The 20995-nt window shown below is 36.6% G+C and overlaps 2 protein-coding genes across 4 annotated transcripts in view; one reads left to right on the forward strand and one right to left on the reverse strand.

Moving 5' to 3' along the window:
* Window positions 1-732: 732 nt before the first annotated feature.
* NDUFB5 (NADH:ubiquinone oxidoreductase subunit B5) lies at window positions 733-15660 on the reverse strand. Of its 2 annotated transcripts, XM_078453193.1 has the most exons (6): window positions 15436-15650; window positions 9003-9091; window positions 7881-7947; window positions 6481-6542; window positions 4791-4897; window positions 733-967 (listed from the first exon to the last, which is right to left on the reverse strand). In XM_078453193.1, the coding sequence occupies exons 1-6, from the start codon at window positions 15557-15559 to the stop codon at window positions 847-849; spliced, it is 570 nt and encodes a 189-aa protein (XP_078309319.1). In that variant the 5' UTR covers window positions 15560-15650; the 3' UTR covers window positions 733-846. The 2 variants fall into 2 exon arrangements, with proteins under 2 accessions (XP_078309319.1, XP_078309320.1); XM_078453194.1 differs by lacking the exon at window positions 4791-4897 and having other exon boundaries at window positions 15436-15660.
* A 51-nt stretch (window positions 15661-15711) lies between these two features.
* Window positions 15712-20995, forward strand: part of MRPL47 (mitochondrial ribosomal protein L47) — a 34926-nt gene continuing 29642 nt past the window's right edge. The window contains exons 1-3 of one of the 2 annotated variants that reach the window (XM_060639269.3): window positions 15712-15854; window positions 18437-18588; window positions 19163-19223. In XM_060639269.3, the coding sequence (XP_060495252.1) occupies window positions 15757-15854; window positions 18437-18588; window positions 19163-19223 (311 nt within the window). In that variant the 5' untranslated portion in view covers window positions 15712-15756. The other variant, XM_060639271.3, reaches the window with a different exon arrangement.

Genomic DNA, 20995 nt, shown 5'->3' on the forward strand with positions numbered 1-20995 from the left:
ACGTGGATGGAACTGGAGAGTGTGATGCTAAGTGAAATAAGCCATACAGAGAAAGACAGATACCATATGTTTTCACTCTTATGTGGATCCTGAGAAACTTAACAGAAACCCATGGGGGAGGGGAAGGAAAAAAAAAAAAAGAGGTTAGAGTGGGAGAGAGCCAAAGCATAAGAGACTGTTAAAAACTGAGAGCAAACTGAGGGTTGATGGGGGGTGGGAGGGAAGGGAGGGCAGGTGATGGGTATTGAGGAGGGCACCTTTTAGGATGAGCACTGGGTGTTGTATGGAAACCAATTTGACAATAAACTTCATATATTGAAAAAAAAAAAGGTGTCATTATGTTATATCGTTAGTTCAATATACATACTTTAAAATTCTGAATTGCCTCTGAATAATCTAGATATCTACAAGATATGTATGTAAACTACTAGATTTCCTGATATTTAACATAATTAGACTTCTCTAATTTCTAATTATCAGACAATTAAAACATTAGACTTTTAAAGTTACACCATTAGTAGTTCGTAAATTTCTATTTGTCCAAGTTTTTTTTTTATTATATGATAAACCTTAGAGAAAGCAAAACCCACAAATCAAGTCTTAATCTGCCTTTCACAGTGTATACCAAATCATCATAATGTACATTTCAAATGTCTTGCAATTTTGTCAATTATGCCTCAATAAAACTGAAAAAAATTAAAATCCCACACAAAATTTTAATCTGAACCAATGCTGAGAAAAAAAGCAATGGAAGATCTTTTATTCATCACGTGAACAAAAAATACAGAATATATTAATTAATTTTCCCCTAAAGAGAATATATTTTGTATTTAGAGAAACAAAGGATTAGTTGTCAGGAGTTGCTTTTGGAGAATGATCAATCAGTGCCTTGTCAATGGTTGGATACTGATACCAGGGACCATCGCCTCTTGCACGCATTAACTTTCGGACTTCTAGCTCCTTTAATCTGTAACAAACAGAACAGCAATACTGTGATTCCATCATTTCCAACTGCAAAATTAATGAATTATCTCCATAAAGAGAGTCTTTTGATTTTGTGTAAAGTATTATCTAAAGTACTTTATGTAAGGGACACCAGGGTGACTCAGTCGTTTGGGCATCTGACTCTTGATTTCAGCTCAGGTCATGATCCCAGGGTCAGGGGAGTGAGTCTCGTATCAGGCTCTGAACTGACTATTCTTCAAATTCTTCTTCAAATTCTCTCTCCCTCTGCTCCTCCCATGCTCACACATACTCTCTTTCTCTCTAAATAAATAAATAAATTTATGTATGTATGTATGTAAAGTATTAATATACCTCCACAGATCCATGTGTATACATTTATCTGATATGCACCTATAAGCAAAATTTGGGGCTTATTTTTGACTTTCATTATCTTGCTTATGTAGTTAGCCCACAGATACTGTTTTTAATCACTAAAACATCACTTGAATTGGTAATCTATTCTTTCCTCTTGTTCCAGCTCTTTATCTGGACAGATCACTTTCACTTGAATAGTGGTAATGCATCTCCTATCTTCTTGCCTTCTAGAAAACCCTCTTGAGACCACCTATTTTTGAAATAGGCCCTTTCCACGAAACCTTTCCTTTCCATTTTTATAGACTACATATTAAGTTTTTCATCTGACTGGAAATTTATCACAGTTAAATAATGCACTTTATTAACCTTAACCAACTCACTAACCCTACCTATGAGAGTCTACCTACCTTTGTATTGTGTATGTAAGAGAGTGTATTCTTTTTTTTTTAAGGATTATATATCATATTATCCTTTTTTTCTACTCTTTAGAATGTAATTATCCAAAATGCAAATATTAAAATATTCATAAGAAGGACTGGTTTTACCCTTACAATAGACTACTAGGCACCTGTTAAAAAGAATGAAGAAAATCTGTATATAGTAGAGATGATACATATAGGGTTAGATTAAAAATGCAAAGTATAGGGGCGCCTGGGTGGCTCAGTCGGTTAAGCGTCCGACTTCGGCTCAGGTCACGATCTCGCGGTATGTGAGTTCGAGCCCCGCATCGGGCTCTGTGCCGACCGCTCAGAGCCTGGAGCCCGTTTCAGATTCTGTGTCTCCCTCTCTCTCTCTGACCCTCCCCCGTTCATGCTCTGTCTCTCTCTGTCTCAAAAATAAATAAATGTTAAAAAAAAAAAATTAAAAAAAAAAAAAAATGCAAAGTATAAAATGAGTATGTGTAGCGTCTTCCCATTTCACTAAAAAACAGAAAATAATATGTATTCATACACATGCAGAAAGTATTAAAAAATGTGGAGGGCAAAAAAATAATAGTTATCTTTAGGCAGAAACAATTATGGGAGACAGTCCCTTTCTATTTTGTATCTTTCTTTTATGCTTCAGTTTTCCAAATACCTATACATATACTTAAAAAAAATTTTTTTAATGTTTACCTATTTTTGAGAGACACAGCATGAGCAGAGGAGGGGAAGAGAGAATCCCAAGCAGGCCCGATGCTGTCAGTGCAGAGCCCAACGTGGGGCTCAAACCCATGAACCGTGAGATCATGACCTGAGCCAAAATCAAGAATCCGACACTTAACCAACTGAGCCACCCACGCGCCCACGTAAACATATACTTTTTTAAAAACATAGGTACTCCTGTTCCATCCTCACAACAGCATCTTTCCTTTGGGGGTAGAAGTCACGCTTTTGTTTTGGCTTTCACTTTGTTTGGAAATTATTTAAAATCTCTATATGTCTAAGGAATTCTAGGATCTATCTTTTAATTGGAACTCAAAGGTGTATGTCTGAAGTTCAAAAAAGTCCAATGTTACTAAGTGTGAGCCATACTGCTGGTTCCATGCTCTTAAATACATAACAATTCCATATGGTAACTATATACATGTATGATTACATATCTAGTTCTTTTAATCATTTAAATATCTATACATACTTTTTTTACTATCATAGCAATTTTTATAAACTATTAAGTTTAAAAGAGAATAACAGAAAGCAGATCAGTGGTAGACTGGGGCCAAGAGTAGGGGATGGGGAATGACTGAAGGCACAAGAAAGAGGCTCAGTAGGTGATTGAAATGACCTTGGCTATGATGGTTACACAGCTATTTTCCTTGATCAAAACCCACTGAACTTAATGGATGCATATGACTGTATGTAAACCTCACTACAAACACTAAAATAAATCTCAGACAGGATCACATTTAAAAGTAGCAAAAGGAAACATGAGTGAACATTAAAAAAAATAATAATTTTGGACTTAAATATTTCCCTATTTAATTACTATCAAAAACCTATGCATGACACAAAATCCCAAAAGCTAAGGAAAAGGACTGACAAACTTGACAATAATTAAATGAGTAAATATATATAAAGTAATTAAAACACTGATGCATAGTAAGTGTTCAGAAACACATTACCACTACTACACTTTTGTTAACCTGAAACATAAAAACACTTAGGCTGCAAAAAATTTTACACTATCAAAACACAAATGACAAGTCAGGAAAACATACTTGCAACAAAAACAAAAAGATATTTTAGTTAAATGTATACATTAGTAGAAAAAAAGGCAATTTACGGGAAAGCAAATACAGCTAGTAGATTTATTTGTGAAAAAATACTCAACCTTACAAAAAAATACAAAATTGAAATAATGAAATAACATGTTTCAACTATCTTATCAGCAAAATGTTTAGGCTTGATAAATTCCATTTACAGGGAATGGTATGGAAAGCAGAAATTATCATGTATTGGTGACACAAAAAACAACTGATAAACAATGTTTTGGGAAAGTGTTTGGCAACATCTATCTAAAATCTAAACATATAACATTTGGTTTATCAGTGCCACTGCTAGGAAATTTATATTCCAGATATACTAAATAAATATGCAGCAGTCTATGTAGAAGGATATTGACTACAGCATTATGTATATTATCAAAAAACTTATAAAGGACCGAAGTACCAACAACAAGGGACTGGTTAAAAAAATTAAGGGACACCCATCCAGTAAAATATATAATGCAGACATTAAAATGAACAGGGTGCGTACTATTATAGAAAGATCACCAAGATCTATTTAAGTGAAATGAAGCCAAGGTACAGAGCGGTGTCTATAAGAGGATTCTATTTGTGTTAATATATTTTCAAATGATATACAAAATATATTTTTAAGGCATAAATTTTCTTCTAGGGACATACACAAGAAATAATTAAATAGTCACTTTTAAGGATGAGACTAGGTAGAGGAGGAAAGGAAATTGAGGGAGGTGGGGCATAGATGGAGGAGAGGGCTTCCCTGCATTTAAAAGAGTGAGAATTTAAAAAAAAAATTTTTTTAATGTCTTTTTTTGAGAGAGAGAGTGAGAGTGAGTGAGCCCGGGGCAGGGGGCGGGGGTGGGGCTGGGTGCAGAGAGAGAGGGAGACACAGAATCCGAAGCAGGCTCCAGGCTCTGAGGTGTCAGCACAGAGCCCAATGTGGGGCTCAAACCCATGAACCGTGAGATCATGAAACCTGAGCCAAAGTCGGACGCTCAACCGACTGAGCCACCCAGGCGCCCCAAAAGAGTGAGATATTTTAAAAAGAATTCCTTTTACTCTGACAGATATTATCAACCAATAGTCTCAGTTTCCAGCTCATAAACTCCACTCTAAACAGGCCAGATCCATCCCCATCTTCATTGTTTTACATGGAGCATCCTAAAGTGTTGAAACAATTTAATTTTTTTCTTATGGCTTACAATAGTAAGGAAGGAGATTTCTTTCCTGCCCCTCTCCCCTTTTTTACCGTAAATCAGCCTTTTCAGCTTCAATTCGAAGGATAGCCATTGTTTTTTCATAATTCTTTTCAGGACTATCAAAGAAAGTTCGGGCAATCCATCTTGAGATAGGATGCTACAAGAGAAAATTTGTTTATTATTTTCTGAACACTACTTTGCCTTTTCAGTTTACTATTCTTCAAAATGGCCATCTCAACTGGAGAGTGTGATGCTAAGTGAAATAAGCCATACAGAGAAAGACAGATACCATATGGTTTCACTCTTATGTGGATCCTGAGAAACGTAACAGAAACCCATGGGGGAGGGGAAGGAAAAAAAAAAAAAAAAAGAGGTTAGAGTGGGAGAGAGCCAAAGCATAAGAGACTGTTAAAAACTGAGAACAAACTGAGGGTTGATGGGGGGTGGGAGGGAGGGGAGGGTGGGGGATGGGTATTGAGGAGGGCACCTTTTGGGATGAGCACTGGGTGTTGTATGGAAACCAATTTGACAGTAAATTTCATATATTAAAAAATAAAAAAAAAATGCATTGAAAAAAAAAAAAAAAAAAACAAAATGGCCATCTCTTGGGCATTGAGAAGGACACCTGTTGAGATGAACACTGGGTGTTGTATGGAAACCAATCTGATAATAAATTATATTTAATATTTAAAAAATGCCCATCTCAGGTAAATCAATAATACTAACTAAATGCTAACTACTTTATATATTTTTTAAATTACTTTAATCCATTAGGTGGATATTATTTTTGTCCCCATTTTATAGATGAGCAAATTTTGCAAAGTTATACAGTTACTAAGTGCCAGGATCTGGATGCAAACTGGGTCTGTCTGACTCCAAAATCTGTGCGTTTTGCCATTATACTACACTGAGGATCTTAAGTGGCTAATTTAGGAGCTAAACCCAGGGTTTGGTGATGAAAAACTGAAGCTCCTTCTCTCAGCACAGATAAACTATTTGTATGACTTGCCTTAAGATATAATAATGCTATGTTAATGATATATTTTTCCGAAATATAGTTCAGTCAGATAATAAAACATTACAGAATATACTCTACTCAAGGCCATCTCACCACAACACTTATAAAGACACGTAACAGAATTAACTTTAGAGATTCCCAAGCAGGCCCCACACCGTCAGTGCAGAACCTGATACTGCTTTCGTAGCAGCCCGACGCTGCTGTTTTAGTAGCAGGGACAGTGTGCTAAAATGACAGTGCAGGCTCTCAGATCAAGCCTGCATAGGTCCAAATGCTGGCCCTACCTTTTGGACAGGTCACTTCTCCTCTTTTATGCCTCAGTTTCCTCACCTCTGAATTGGGGATAATAATAGCACATTTCACATGGAACACAGTAATATTTACAAAACACTACCACAGCCCCTGCTACATAGTAGGTGCTTGATAAAGAATAGCTAAGCATTAGTATTGGTAAAATCTTTCCTATGGCATTGAACTTAGGATATGTTCTGATGGTTAATATGCTAGGATGAGAACGCACTGCAGAGTCATTCTTTAAAAAACCATACAGCGTAAAGCGATAAAACAAATGACCAAAAGAAGTTGCTTGAAAAAAGTGAGCACAAAATGTGTCATCTCCCTCATACCAAAAATTGAATATATCATAATTGCTAAATTAAGACATTAATCAGTACACTGACAAGACACGTAATGGAAAGTAACTTTCAATGGCCTATACCAACCTTGAAGTATTCCCAGTGTTCTGGGATATAGCCTTCTGGAATTTCTGCTAATTCAGCCTCACCTAATAAGAGAAAATAGTGATGTCCAATTAGTATCAGCAGTTTGTAATATTAATTTTCCACTATTTAAGAAACCAACCTCTTGTGGTTTTAAAGAAAGCTCTGTACTAATGAAGATATCAAATACAGTTGACCAAAAAACAACATGGGTTTGAATGGCATGGGGTCACTTACACGTGGATTTTTTTACAGTACAGTACTGTATTTTCTTTTTTTTTTTTTAAAGTTTATTTATTTGAGAAGAGAGTGTGGGAGCAGGGGAGGGGCAGAGAGAGAGGGACACAGAGAATCCCAAGCAGGCTCTGCAACTCAGCAGAGCCCGATATGAAGCTTGAACTCATGAACCATGAGATGATAACCCAAGCTGAAATCAAGAGTTGGACGCTTAACCAACTGAGCCACCCAAGCGCCCTTCCTTATCATTTTCTTAATAACACTGTCTTTTCTCTAGCTAACTTTATCACAAGAATTCTTTATCACTTTATACAAAGAATACTTTGTATAATATAAAAAATACACAAAGTATGTGTTAACCAACTGTTTATGTTATCAGTAAGGTTTCTGGTCAACAATAGGCAATCAGTAGTTAAGTTTTGGGGGAGTCAAAAACTTATATGTGGATCTCTGACTGAGCAAGGGGTTGATACCACCACGTCGTTCAAGGGTCACCTGTATTTTAGATTCACTTTAATGTGGTTTAAAATTATTTCATTCATTAGATATTTTTTAGATGTCTTCTACTTGTAAGGCATTGTCTATTGTCTAAGGCATGATAGGAGAGTTTCACATTGTTTTTATACAATGTAACAAAATATAATAAAAGACACATTATTCCCTCTGGTTTCCCCTACCACTACTAGACAAAAAATTTTAGGAGTCAAGATGTTAGAAGTAGTTTGGGCAGTGTTTCCCATGAAAATCTAATTTGCACTGTCATTCACAGTTTCATTCTTTTTTAGATTATAATTTTACATGTTCCAAGATGCATAAAAAAATTCTTCCATCCTTTAGCCTCTCTTCCACCTCTATCTCTATTTTTTTTTTTTTTTTTTATTCAGACTTGTCAAACTGGTTTTGGAGAAATAACAAGGAGGAAAACAAGGCTTTCTGAAGCCATTTGTGGCCTCTACAGAGTTGGTGACCTTCAAGGTTCTTGAAGGGAAAAAAAATCTTTAAAAAAACAACATTGTACCCTGTTGCAGATTGAGATCTGGTTACTGTAAAATAAAATCTCATGTTTATTATTTAAATAATTTTTTCTTATAACATTCGTAATTTCCTTCTGTTATTAATATACATGGGTTTTAAAAATTTACCAGTTTGGTTGGAGAGGTACTTACCAATGAATATATTCACCAGAGTTATGCCAATTGCTACTGGAATCCCAGTCAACAAAATGTAGAATTTCTGTTGAGATTAAAAAATAGTTTTCACATAACATAACCATTACCTAACTTTCTTTCCCCACTCTTAAACTGTCTTCAATTTTTGATTTCTTTCCATTGCCTGTAAAATAAATTTGCCATATTGGAGATGTGGTACCAAAGTATTTATTTCTGAGATTTTCTTTTGCTCTAACTTTTAGATGCCTATATTTGGAAGCAAAAATGAAAGAAAAAGTAAGGATTAATTGTAAAAGGGTAATACAATATATGTTTAAGTGATTTTCCCATTTTTGGTTAAGGCGATGTAATAAAAGTTGAGAAATTTTTGTATTAAGATTGGAAGTGCAAAAACATCTGGGTGTTGTTACCCACTGTAGAGTTTGAGTTGGTCATGACAAGAAAAGTGGGAGCTCAACCAGGAGAGTGAGGAGGGGCACTGAGCACAATGGGCGAGCAAGAGGTCTAGAGGGCAGCGTCCAGACAATCTTCTATCTGCCAGGCCTCTACTTTTCCTTAAAGAGCCTTGAGATACAAATATATAGCTGGCACCCCACTTCATCCTCTGAAATCAATGTTCCTGAACAATACAGAAATAAAAAATTGTAGTCCAAAATAATGTAGTTACTTTAAGGAAGTCTTTCAATGAGTTCCTTGGTATTTTAAAGAATATTTTAATAATATAAATAATTATCCCCAAATGAATCCATTTTCAAAGTTTAATAACTTATAGACTTTAGTGTATGTGTGTGGGTGTGTGCATGCACGCATGCATGCACAGTGAACACAGATTACATTTCAAAACCCCACAATCTTGAGAATAAAGGAATGGCTCATTTTTTACCTCTAATACATATGAATCCTTTTTTATGAAGAACGAAAAGCTCACTAGTTTAAAAAGAAATTCAGTAACAAATCAGACATTACAGGACAAAATCTCAATTATCTTTTAAAAAAGAAATGTGAAATAATAAAATAATACCTTTTATGAAATGAAAGATGCTTATTTTCTAAATAGGCCAAAAAAAAAAATTCCTATTTGTATATAAAGAGTTTAGTTTAGCAAAATTTTTGACTCACCATTAAACTCAAAAAACGCCTGTCATAGAATCCAGAAGGTTTGATGATAAACAGTCTTTTCCCATGATCTCCACTGTGTCGCACAGGAGCTGGCAATATTAAATTACCCTGTTACATATACAAGGCTCATAAACGTATACTGTTCTATTCTGACATAAAATCAGGTTATAAGAAAATGTATGTTCATAAATGTTTAATATGAATTGAGACAAAAAATACATACTTATTTGAGTACTAAAGGCAGGGCAGATAGGGTATCTTTCAACAAACACTAATGTACTATTGTAAACTCTAGCTCTCTTCATTTTTATTCAACTTTAAAGAGATATCTAAATAATTGTCTAAATTTGTTTCCAGAGCAGGCAGGGAGGTTAGATACTCTTGGTGGGCTAATTATCTTTGTTTATCTCTGCAGTAAATATCTGCTAATGCTATAAAATAAATAAACTCAAATTGTGTCACTTCATATGATGAGGAAATATACATCAGGGATTTGCAGCAAAATAGATGGAAAGATATTTATTCCACATATCTCCAGCAGGAACTTGAACTTGTTAAAAGTAAATACTCTAACATATCTTGATAAAATCGGTCTGTAAGCCATTTCTTTCTTTTTTTTCTTCAATTTTATTTTAGAGAGAGAGAGAGAGAGAGAGCATGAGCAGAGGAAAAGAGAGAAAGAGAGAGAGGGAGAAAAAGAGAGAATCCTAAGCAGGCTCCATGCTCAGTGCAGAGCCCAATGCAGCTCGAACCCACAACCCTGGGATCATGACCTGAGCTGAAATCAAGAGTCGGACACTGAACTGACTGAGTCACCCAGGCACCCTTGTAAGCCATTTCTGGTTGTGATTATTCTCCTTTTCAAATTCTCCCTTGGACAGTATGCAGTCAAGCCTCACTGGAGATAAACTGAGGCAAAATTTCACCCCTAAGCTTATTTCTACATGATTTCCCTTTCTTGGATGCCTGGAAGGATCACTGCAGGCACTCTAAGCCCTTGTGCTGAAAGCAGGAAAGGATCTCACTGTTACTGGGAAACTGAGATTATGGTTTCTGCTGTATGAAAGTGTATTCAAAAAAATTTCCCATGGGAGTCACTGCAGAATACAAAACTAATTTCCCATTAAAGTAATTTTAGTTATAATAGAGGTCATAAAGATTTGTATCCTTTGTTCAAGCTTAAATGTCTGGAATGCCTTTCCCTCTCCTGATATTATTAGGCCCAGATGACATTTTAACCTCCAAAACCCAACATTATTCCCAATCACATGAGATGTCTCCTACTTCTGAACTGTTGTATATTCTAGTGATATGCATACTTGCTTTCACCGCTTCCACTGAAATATAAATGTCTTGAAGGTAGGAACTATATTCTTAATTTTGGTATCACCTATAGTAGCTTGCAATGAATTTAGGAAGTTAATTCACAAGAGAATTCGAAGCTGGCATGCATTTACTGTGTACAATTCACACTACTAAAGTTTCTAAAATAACAAGAGAATGTGGCAAAGTGATTATATATTTCAGAAAATCATTTGAAAGGTACATTGGAATTCTTTGTGGACTAGATGCAAAAAAAAGAGCTGGTTAATAGTACAAACCACTCATTAATTCTATTCTACTATGTGTAGGCCCTGTGCTAGGCTATTCTTTCCAACAAAGGAAAGAAACAGGATGCAATGTCAGAAAAAACCAGGCCCAGAAGTAAGGTTCCTATATAGACAGGATGGTGGAGATGGGGGGTATGAGGAAGGGGCATTAAAAGGTGAGAGAAGTAGCAAATTAGATGAATTTATAATGGGTAACTGATCGATTATACCCAAAAGGTGCTGATTACTTAATCCAACAACCTGCCAAAAGGCTCCATCCAAAGCTCTGAGAAGTTGAGATTTCTACAAATGGCCTGGATGAGGTGAAAATGGCATTCCTGATGACACAAAGCTACTGCTACAAGGATGGCTACTACACTGATGATGAAATAGGATCCCCAAAAGTCCTCTCACACATTTACAAAAGGGTCAATCTAAAAGGATTAAATACAAGAAGTGGAAAGTCCTGATTGGACCTCCCAAAAGTTGCTCACAGACTTAAGCAGAGTCATTGGTGTGATATGGTAACCAAGAAAGTCAAAGACAATTCAATCCTAATCTTATGTACGAGAAGTGTAGGGTCAAAACAGGAGGAACACCCACCTCCATCTCCTAATTACACCTGCAGGAGTGTGTCCATCCCAGAGTATATTGTTTTAGAGGAACAACCTGGAGCACACCCCAACTTAAGCAACCAGTATGGCAAACAACCTGGAAACTGATATACTGAAGCTTAAAGAAATGCAACTGATTGATTGGCCTACAAAAAAGAAGTCTGGGTAGAAAGCAGAGAAGTGCCTTTAAATAGGTGAAGGGCTATCCCATAACAAAGGCTCACACTATTCTGTGCTGACCTGAAAGGAGGAACCAGGAGTAATTTTCAGCTTAATACAAGGAAGAAGTTTCTAACCATTTTAGTGGTTCAAAATAAAATTGGACTGCCTCTCCAGTCCCCTTTTTGGAGTTATTCAAGTGTCAACAGTGGGATGTAAAAAGGATATTCTAGAGGTTGGCCTAGAGGATATCTAAGGTCCTTTTCCTCAAAGAATCAGAACACATGGTCTGTCTTAGAACAAAAAGGCATACCTTTCCAAGTTATCAGTCTCAATGATTTCCTTCCAACTCCAAGAACTGTTTCTAGACTTCAAGTTTTTGCACTCTTTGCCGAAAAGCTTTTCCCCAGGCTCTTTGAACAGTTACTGCCGCACCTCCATCCTTCAGGACCAAGTTCAAATGTAACCTTCTCGAAGAGGTCTTCTCTGACTACCCTATCCAAAGCTGGCCTCCTACTTACCCTCCGTGATATTATTTGGTTAGTTCTTTTAGAACAATACACACTAAGCCTGATTATTTTGTTGAAGTCCATGAGGTCAAGGACCGCATTATTCAGTACTGTATCCCCAGTACCTTTTAGTGTCTGCCACATGATGGATGCTCCATAAATATGCTGGAATTTACATTTCTTAAGTAAATTAAATGTCAGTTGGGATCCTTCCTCACTCTCTGAAAGTAAATCTACTCAGAAGAGACAGTGTACTCCCAACTTTCCCTTTCAACTGGGCAGGCAGGCAGGCAGGCAAACACACACACACTACCCAGAGAGAAAGACATGGATTAAACTCTACCTGGTTTTAGGGACAACTGATTACGCATAACACCATTAACAGATATAAAAAAATGTAACATAAAAAAACTATGGAAGAATGCTTGGTCTGGCTGTATTCTAGCAATATTAATGCAGTTAGTAAAGTGAACTGCTTGCTTGCTTTCCATATAATTACCTTTACTGTTAAACAAGTTATTCATGTCATTAAATGTGCTAAATAACTATTATTATTTTATTACTGTTATTATTATTGTTAACTGTTCTAAAGTATATTTCATAGCACTAAACTCTTCTCAAACATTCTGAGCCTTCATGATTTGTTGTTGATGTAGTCAGGCCACCTGCTTACAATTTAAAAATATTAGGGTGAATACTGCTTACATGGTTTTTGACAACTGTGATATTTGTGAAGATCAAATAAGATAATTTAGGTTTTGTGTCTCTAAGACAACAATCAAAAACTAGCCATTTTCTTTCCTTCATTCTCAGACTATTCCCAGTTAATGACTCTGCCAACTCAATTACCCAGGCTAAAAAACTCATTCATCTTCCTTGTACCTACCCCTCATTCATCAATTGTCAAGGCCTCTTGATTCTAAGATTCAACTTTTCTTTCCTGCCCTCTTTACCTCACTGGCTTAAGTAACCAACACCCCCTTATAAGCCATCCAAATTCAGAAGCATTTTCCCAAAACACACTACTGATTTGGTCTCCTGCTAAAACACTCTCTGCAGCCTACAAAACAGTTAAGATACTTTGGTTTTGTATTCAGTCCTCCACTCCCCCAACTTGGTCCCAAGTTCCCTTTTCTTAAGCCTTTTCTTTCAACATCTACCTATCTCAAGACCCCCCATATTCAGATATATCAGAAAATACATCCTCTATTCTTCTGCCAATTGCAGCTGTTAAAACTATCCAGAATCCACTTAAAATGCCCCATCTTCTACATCTGAATTAACTCCATATCACTGTTTATGTAATCATTTAAATATTTCTTCTCAGTTTTTTTAAACCATAATGTGCACACATCAGTCTTCATATTAAAGCTACTGCAGCTGAGGGAAGAACTTAAACTCATTTCTGTAATTCCTTGATATTAGACACTTAATAAATAATTTAAATAGAACACTTGTATCTGCTTATTTCCTGAGAAAAGTTTTCAAGGACGGTGAATGAAGATAACATGTCAGTACTACATATATAAGAAAGGGGTGGCCACAGGGCCTGTTAGTAAACCAATGCTTCTAAATCTAGGTGCTGTCGATTTTCCCACTCACTCTTCACAACTACCTTATGAGGCAGGTTAAAATTATCATCCTCTTTTTTTTTTTTTTCTAACAGTTCTTATGGTAAGAGACAAGCACCTTTCAAAATGACATTCTAGAAAGATGCTAACTTATGCAGAAATATATTTCAGGATTATAAATACTTGTCAATAGTAAAGAGATTAGATTTATTTCCCTGTCAACAGAATATAAGCACACTTGTAATAAACATCTTTTTTTAAAGATAAAGAAACACAGGTTCCAAGCAATTAAGTACTTTCCATTTAGCTTCCAAGATATGATGACCCAAGGTCACATAGCTACTAACTCTGGAGCAGGATTTGAATGTAGGCAGTCTAGCTCCAGAGAAAACAAAACAAGGTTTTCTGCTCCTGGGTCTTACAGTCTCATAGGAGCAGCCATAAGCAATAACATAACAGATTAAAACCTTTCATTCCACAGTGACAGATGAAACCACCTGCAAAATACCTTTGAAAGCAGGTATCAGGCTGAAACACAGACTCTAATATAGCTATCAGATCCTTCCCTGGTCCCAGTGGAAAGGGTATAGATTATTGGTATTGATCCTTCCAGAAATCCAAGAAAGGAGGAATAACGTATAAAAGGGATCTGGGAGTGAGGTTTTCACCTGAGTTTATCTCCAGCAAGACATGAATAAATACTATCTCCAGGGAGTATTCGAAGAGGAGGATATTTGTAATCAGAAATGGCTTACAAAGGGATTTTATCAAGAAATGTTAGCACATGTAGTTGTTTTTTTTTTTAAAACAGGTTCAAATTCCTGCTGGAAATCCTTGAATTCCACTAGTTGTCTCCATCATTTTTGTGACAAGTCTCTATGTGAAGTGACATAATTCAAATTAAATTGGGAGAAGAAAAAAGGGGTAGAGAAAGATATTTTGAGGTTGGAGATCTTTTTGGCTTTCGAGTACACTTCCTCTCTACCTTCTTGTGTTGCACAGGGCAGACAGCTTACAGTATATTTTTTATCAAGAGGATTAAATGAATTAATATTTTTAAGATCTTAGGATGGTACATGGCACATAGGTGTTCAATAAATATTACATTTGGTGCTCTAGTGCATTATTTTTGTAATAACGGAGTCACAGTCCCTACATTAGTAAAATGGGGATAGTAACATTGTACTTAATTCGCAGAGTCTTTGAAAGAATTAGATTGAATACAATGCATCTGAGACTTTGCTATTATAATTATTCACTCTCCTAGAAGTCAATACAGTCTCCAAGAAGCTTCAAATAACCCTGGCATGACTGCATTATGACTTTCCTGGACCTAGGGATTTTTCCTTCATGGGCCCCTTCCACTGTAAGAAGATATTAAAAATTACTATTTTATGACTCCGTTGATATAAAACGAATACAATCCAGGCTGGATTCCTTACCACACATTCATTAACATTACAGGTTGTTGTTGTTTTTTTTTTTTTTCTTCCTCCTGGTTTTAAAAGAAAGAGAAAACATTTGCAGGGACCCCTAAAAGTATGGTGTAGGCACTGTGTCTACTGAAGGAGTTAACCCTGAGCCTCTCCACCTGCCTACTAACATCAGTGAGCTCCTGGGCAACATGACTTACAACCTTGTGGGACTAGAACCTAGGGTGGAATGTACAGAGAGAATCCGGTGCCTGAGACACCTAGATCTCTGGTCTGTGCCTTTTTAACCTCAACTTCATCCGCATATTAGCACCAACTGGGATGGCTGAGTGGTAAAGTGTTTGACAAATGCTAATTAATGATTTAAACACGATCGATCTGATTACCTCAGGAAAACCCTCGACCTCCTCACAAAGCCCACGCTCCATCTCTCCTCTCAAGCCCCAAGCCCGCAATTTCTCCCAGCTCCTTCCAGATCCCACCAAGGTCACTCCGGAGGAGCTCTTCATCTCTCATCCCACATCCCCTGAGCGCGCTTTTCCCAAAGCTAGCACCCACCGACAGTCTTCGGAAAGCCACGGGTGAGGAAGCCCCCGAATCCAAGTCGAGCGCCAAGCCGGCGGCCGGAGAGAGCGGCCACTGCAGTGACCGAGGCCCGCTGCAATAAACTCATGGCCGCCATGGCTACTACGGGCAATTGAAAAGCTGGGGCGAGTAACAGGAGCCGAAAGAGCCAATTTACCAACGAGAGCGAAGGCGGAAAGTGGCCATCTTGAGTGAGGGCAAAGCCTATTTCTGTTTTCTCCATCCGGTCGGCCTGAGACACAGGAAGTGACATCATTGTGGAGAAACCGCGGTATCCTTACTTTCTGTGGAGACATGGCTGCGGCCAGTTTGGGCAGTGTTTGCAGAAAAGTCTTAACCGGGCTGAAAGCTTCTAAGTCGCTAATAAGTCTTCAGGCCCCACCTAGCACAGGGTAAGTGATGTGAGGAGTAGGTTTGTTCTCCTCTCCGACTTTGGATCTTGTTTGGTTGCCGAGATGCTGGAAAACAGCTGAGAGGCCGCGCGCGTAACCGAACCCGAACTCACCTGCGTGAGAAGGGAATGCCCTTAGAGAAGTCGTCCACCTCCGACATTTCCGGTCTTTTCTCAAACTTTTTCTTGTCACCTAGTGCGGACCAGACAGTCCATGGGGTCTGTAGATAACAGAAGTATTTGTATTTGTTGACTTAAACCTAGAGGTACAGAAGTATCCTCTTTGGATGGGTGAGTTGGGAAAAACTGCACTGAAGAGGATTTGGTTATGGAACTGAAGATTATGTCAAGTTTGGATGGATAAAAACCAAGGCGCTTTTGTATTTCCAGAATCTATCAGATTTTTCAGTAAATGTGGAGTGAATAAGTGAAAGTAATCAAAAGAACGGAAAGTAGCTCTGCTGGTGTGAGAAAGGAACATCCTACATATGGTGTTTATTATTTCTGGAAAGACAGCCTGTCTTCTGGACAGACTGACGAGTTTATGGTATATGGTTTCCTCCCTTTTATTGGATTTTGTCTCTAATGAGTTGGATTTTATAAATCATTGGGTATGTCGGATTTTTTTTTTTAAAGGAAGTCATGTATGTGTCCTTGAATCCAGCACAGACAATTGTTGAGCATCTATTATGTGCTATATATTACTTGCACTTACTTTAGAGATAAGCAATATTTTTTTCATTTTGCAGAGGTTCACAGGTTGTAACTTGATAAAGGTGACAAACTTGGATCAATTGTCTGTAATTCACTGTCATTTTTTCTTAAAAATAAATTTTAGAGGGGCACCTAGGTGGCTCAGTGAGTTAAGCATCTGACTTCAGCTCAGGTCATGATCTCACAGTCAGTGAGTTCAAGCCCCGAGTCGGGCTCTGTGCTGGCAGCTCAGAGCCTGGAGCCTGCTTCAGATTCTGTGTCTCTCTCTGTTTCTACTCCTCACTTGCTCATGCTCTGTCTCAGAACTAAACGTTAAAAAAAATTGTAAATAAAATAAATTTTAGATTTTTATTATCAAAATGTATATTGCTTCATTTGCAGACAATAAGGCAAGTGGAAAATAAGGCAAGTGTTTTGAAGAAAATAATAATCAACTATAATTTTTGCCACTCAAAGATTTCCTTACATTCCTTTTTATATATACATATACATGTAATTCTTCTAAGTTTATTTTTGAGAGAGAGACAGAGCAGGTGTGCGGGTGGAAGGAGCAGTGGGAGACAGAGAAGAGGGAGAATCCCAAGCAGGCTCTGAGCTGTCGGAGCAGAGCTTGACTCAGGGATTGAACTCACAAACCATGAGATCATGACCTAGCTGAAATCAAGAGTCAGACACTTAACTGACTGAACCACCCAGGTGCCCCCACATACATGTAATTTTAAAATAAAGCCAGAATCATATTTACATGTATGCATTTTGGTGCTCTACCCTGTTTCCCCAATTTTTTATATTTAAAAATTTCAAACCAACAGAAAAATTGTAAGAGTACTACAAAGAATAACCACTCTTCATCTATATTAAGCAAACCTTAGCATTTTGTCACATTTTTATGTCTCTTTATATCCATGCTTATGTGTATTTTTTTCTGAGCTATTTGAGGCATTGTGACACTTCAGTATATGTCTCCTAAGAACGAGAACACTGTCTTTATAACTATGATACTACAATGATCACGCTGGAGTATTTAATATACTACTGTCGCCGTGCTTTTACGTAGCATACAGTCCAAATTTTTTCTTAATTTTTTATCCAGGGTCCAACCAACGATCATTCATTACTGTCGTTGGTTGTCATGTCTTCTTAGTCATCTTTAATCCAGAACATTTTTGAGCAGATCAGCCTTTTCAGATTATCCTTCCATTTAGATTTGTCTGATTGTGTCCTCATGGTTAGATTCAAGTTAAATTTTTTTGGTAGGAATACAACACTTGTGATACACTTTGCTATTGAGTTTTACATTATTTCACCAGCTTATTAAATATTCTTTAAAAACGTGATTTTTAAATTACTGCATAATAAATTATTATACAAATGCACAGTAATTTTTTAACCATTTCCTGGTTGCATATTTACATTATTACCAACTTTTGGATATCACATATAATGCTTTAATAGATATTTTTATTAATTCTCATCATATTTTTAGTTGAAATTTCTAGATGAATTTTGGGTTGAAGGGGGAAGCATTGAGGCTTGTGATACATGTTGCAAAATTAATCTTCAGAATGTTTTTATCTGCTTATGTAACCACTAGCCAGGAATGAAAAGCCTAAAAGTGTTACCTTAAGTATAATTTTATCAAGATACTGTCTCCAAAATTATGTGAATATATTAATCTCTGAAATTAAAGGGTAGCAGCATCTATAATGCAATATTGAAAATTATTTCTAAAGCATTTTATAAGTTTGTTCTTTGTGCAAAAACCCTGAGTAATTTTTTTTTAACATTGTAGATGAGGAAATGATTCCAATTATTGCTTGTAAAATCCAAATGTTGCAAAACTCTGATCACTTGTTTATATATGTTCAGTTGCAGGTTTTCTCTTAGTCTTTTGCCTAAGAATATACCAAATGTCACATCTTTTCACCAGTGTAGATTACTTCATACCACATTGTCAAGAAAAGGACTGGAAGAATTTTTTGATGACCCAAAGAATTGGGGGGAAGAAAAAGTGAAATCTGGTAAGATATTTGGGTTGACTGATATTAAATGTATTTATTAAATCCTCCATTACTTTGGGATTATTTATCCACCTTGGGGATCATTTAGGTGTTTCCTTTTTTTATTTCTTTTGGGAATGTGAGAGAAAATTAAAAGGACAATGTAATAGTACAGTTAATTGTTGATTGGCAGGTTGACAAAAGGCTTAGAAGAGGAGTAAATTGAAATTGTTAACTGAAGTGAGGCCAGAGATTTGGTTTAGATTTCATTTTTTAGAGATAATTACATGTTTATAATGATATGAAATATTTTGGTATTAAACTGTGGAAACACATTCTTTTTTAGTACTAACATTTTTTTAATGCTATTGCCAGTGACATTACTAATATTTTATGTGTTACCTAATTGAATGCCAGTTTAGTCCTAATTGTGTACTATACTATGATATGATAAAACTATTATATTTTACAGATAAGGAAACAGGTTTAGAGAAGTTGAATAATCTGCCACAAGGCACATAGCTAGAAAATTATTTCATGTTGTGAATTTCATAAATTTTTCTGTGTGTGTCTGTGAATTTCATAATTTTAATAGGAGCTTCGTGGACCTGTCAGCAATTAAGGAATAAAAGTAATGAAGATTTACATAAACTTTGGTAAGTATACTGAATACATTAATATGTAGGTGTTTGAAGCAGTTAAAATATGACAATGAGGTATAAACTTTACATCTATTTGATGTAAGAAATTGAGAAAGTGATTTGTCTTATAATACTATGGATGATATGTAAAACCAGTAAAGATTTTAAGACAAATGTATTAGTGTTCTCAAATAGTTGGGGATTAAGAAATTTTACTGTAACTGCTACCAGTCATACTAGCATCTTTTTCTTTAAGTTTATTTTATTTATTTTGAGAGAGAAAGCATAATTTTTGGGGGGGTGGGGGGCAGAGAGAGACTCTCAAGCAGGCTCTGTACAGTCGGCACTGAGGCTGATGAGAGGCTTAAGCTCACTGTGAGATGATGACCTGAGTGGAAATCAAGAGTTGAGAGTTTAACCAACTGAGCCACCTAGGCATCCCCATACAAGCATTTTTATACTAACAATTTTAGTAAACTAATAAAATGAAATAGGAAGAGTTTGTCACATTTAAGCCTTCCTCCTTTTTATTACCTTATCCATGGTCTGGAATCTTTAGCTTATTTGCCCTGGGGAAATATGTTGGAGGGTGCATTTAATTGGGAATTTAGCTAAATTTTTCTGGCAAATTTTCCTGATGAATTAGAGAGGGTTGAGAGGATTTAAGTCAGTGTGGTTTAATGCATCCATTAAGCATTTTTAATGGATGATTTATTTATTTATTTACTTGTATTTGTATTTTTATTGAGGAGTAATTGATATAACGCTGTATTTCAGGGATACACTGTAATGATTTGGTATTTGTATGCATTATAAAATGATCACCTTAGTAAGTCTGGTTCAAATATGTCACCATACATAGAAAAGTTTTTTTCCTTGTGATGAGAACTTTCAAGATCTGCTTTCCTACCTATTTTCTTTTTTTTTTTTTTTTTTTTTTTTTTTTTTTTTTTTTTTTCAACGTTTATTTATTTTTGGGACAGAGAGAGACAGAGCATGAACGGGGGAGGGACAGAGAGAGAGGGAGACACAGAATCGGAAACAGGCTCCAGGCTCTGAGCCATCAGCCCAGAGCCTGACGCGGGGCTCGAACTCACGGACCGTGAGATCGTGACCTGGCTGAAGTTGGACGCTTAACCGACTGCGCCACCCAGGCGCCCCATTTCCTACCTATTTTCAAATATGCAGTACAGTATTATTAACTACAGTCACCATGCTGTACATTATATCACCATGACTTATTTTGTGGTAGGGTCCCCTCCCTAAGGAGAGAAAAAATGCAAAAAACCTGAAGGCAACCTGGCTATACACCTATGTGACAACATCCATCATGACCTTGTAACATGAGACCACTTAATCAGACTGCATGTTTGTGTGTTACCATATATGGGAGACAAAGAAATAGAAAACGTATAAAAAACTGTGCCGCGTGGCATTCGGGACTCAGTTTTTCTTGTAGGAACCCAACTAAGCAGTGCCTGCACGAATAAAGTTGTTTACTGGAAAGAAAGGCCTCGGTGTCAGGAATCTGTGCAAGAGTCCTGCTACATTGTAACTGGAAATTTGTACTTTCTTACCCCCTTCATCCATTTTGCTATTAACCTAACAATAAAATAATTGGGGCGCTTGGGTGGCTCAGTCGGTTAAGCATTCAACTCTAAACTTTGGCTCAGGTCTTGATCTCACAGTTCATGAGGTTCACTTGGTGTGGTTTGTGAGATTGAGCCCTACATAGGTCTCTGCTGCTGACAGCATGGAGCCTGCTCGTGATTCCCTCTCCCTCTCTC

This window comes from Panthera onca, chromosome C2 (assembly GCF_046562875.1).
Source record: "Panthera onca isolate mPanOnc1 chromosome C2, mPanOnc1 haplotype 2, whole genome shotgun sequence".
Lineage (NCBI taxonomy): Eukaryota > Metazoa > Chordata > Mammalia > Carnivora > Felidae > Panthera > Panthera onca.

Bases quoted from the DNA above. Each gene is read 5' to 3' on its own strand.
- NDUFB5 (XM_078453193.1), bottom strand. From the start codon at position 15,559: ATGGCGGCCATGAGTTTATTGCAGCGGGCCTCGGTCACTGCAGTGGCC. The intron at 6,543-7,880 runs GTAAGTACCTCT...TTCTCTTATTAG, and splicing joins TCTGGTGAATATATTCATTG to GTGAGGCTGAATTAGCAGAA. The intron at 968-4,790 runs GTAAAAAAGGGG...TGTTTGTTACAG, and splicing joins GCTGAAAAGGCTGATTTACG to ATTAAAGGAGCTAGAAGTCC.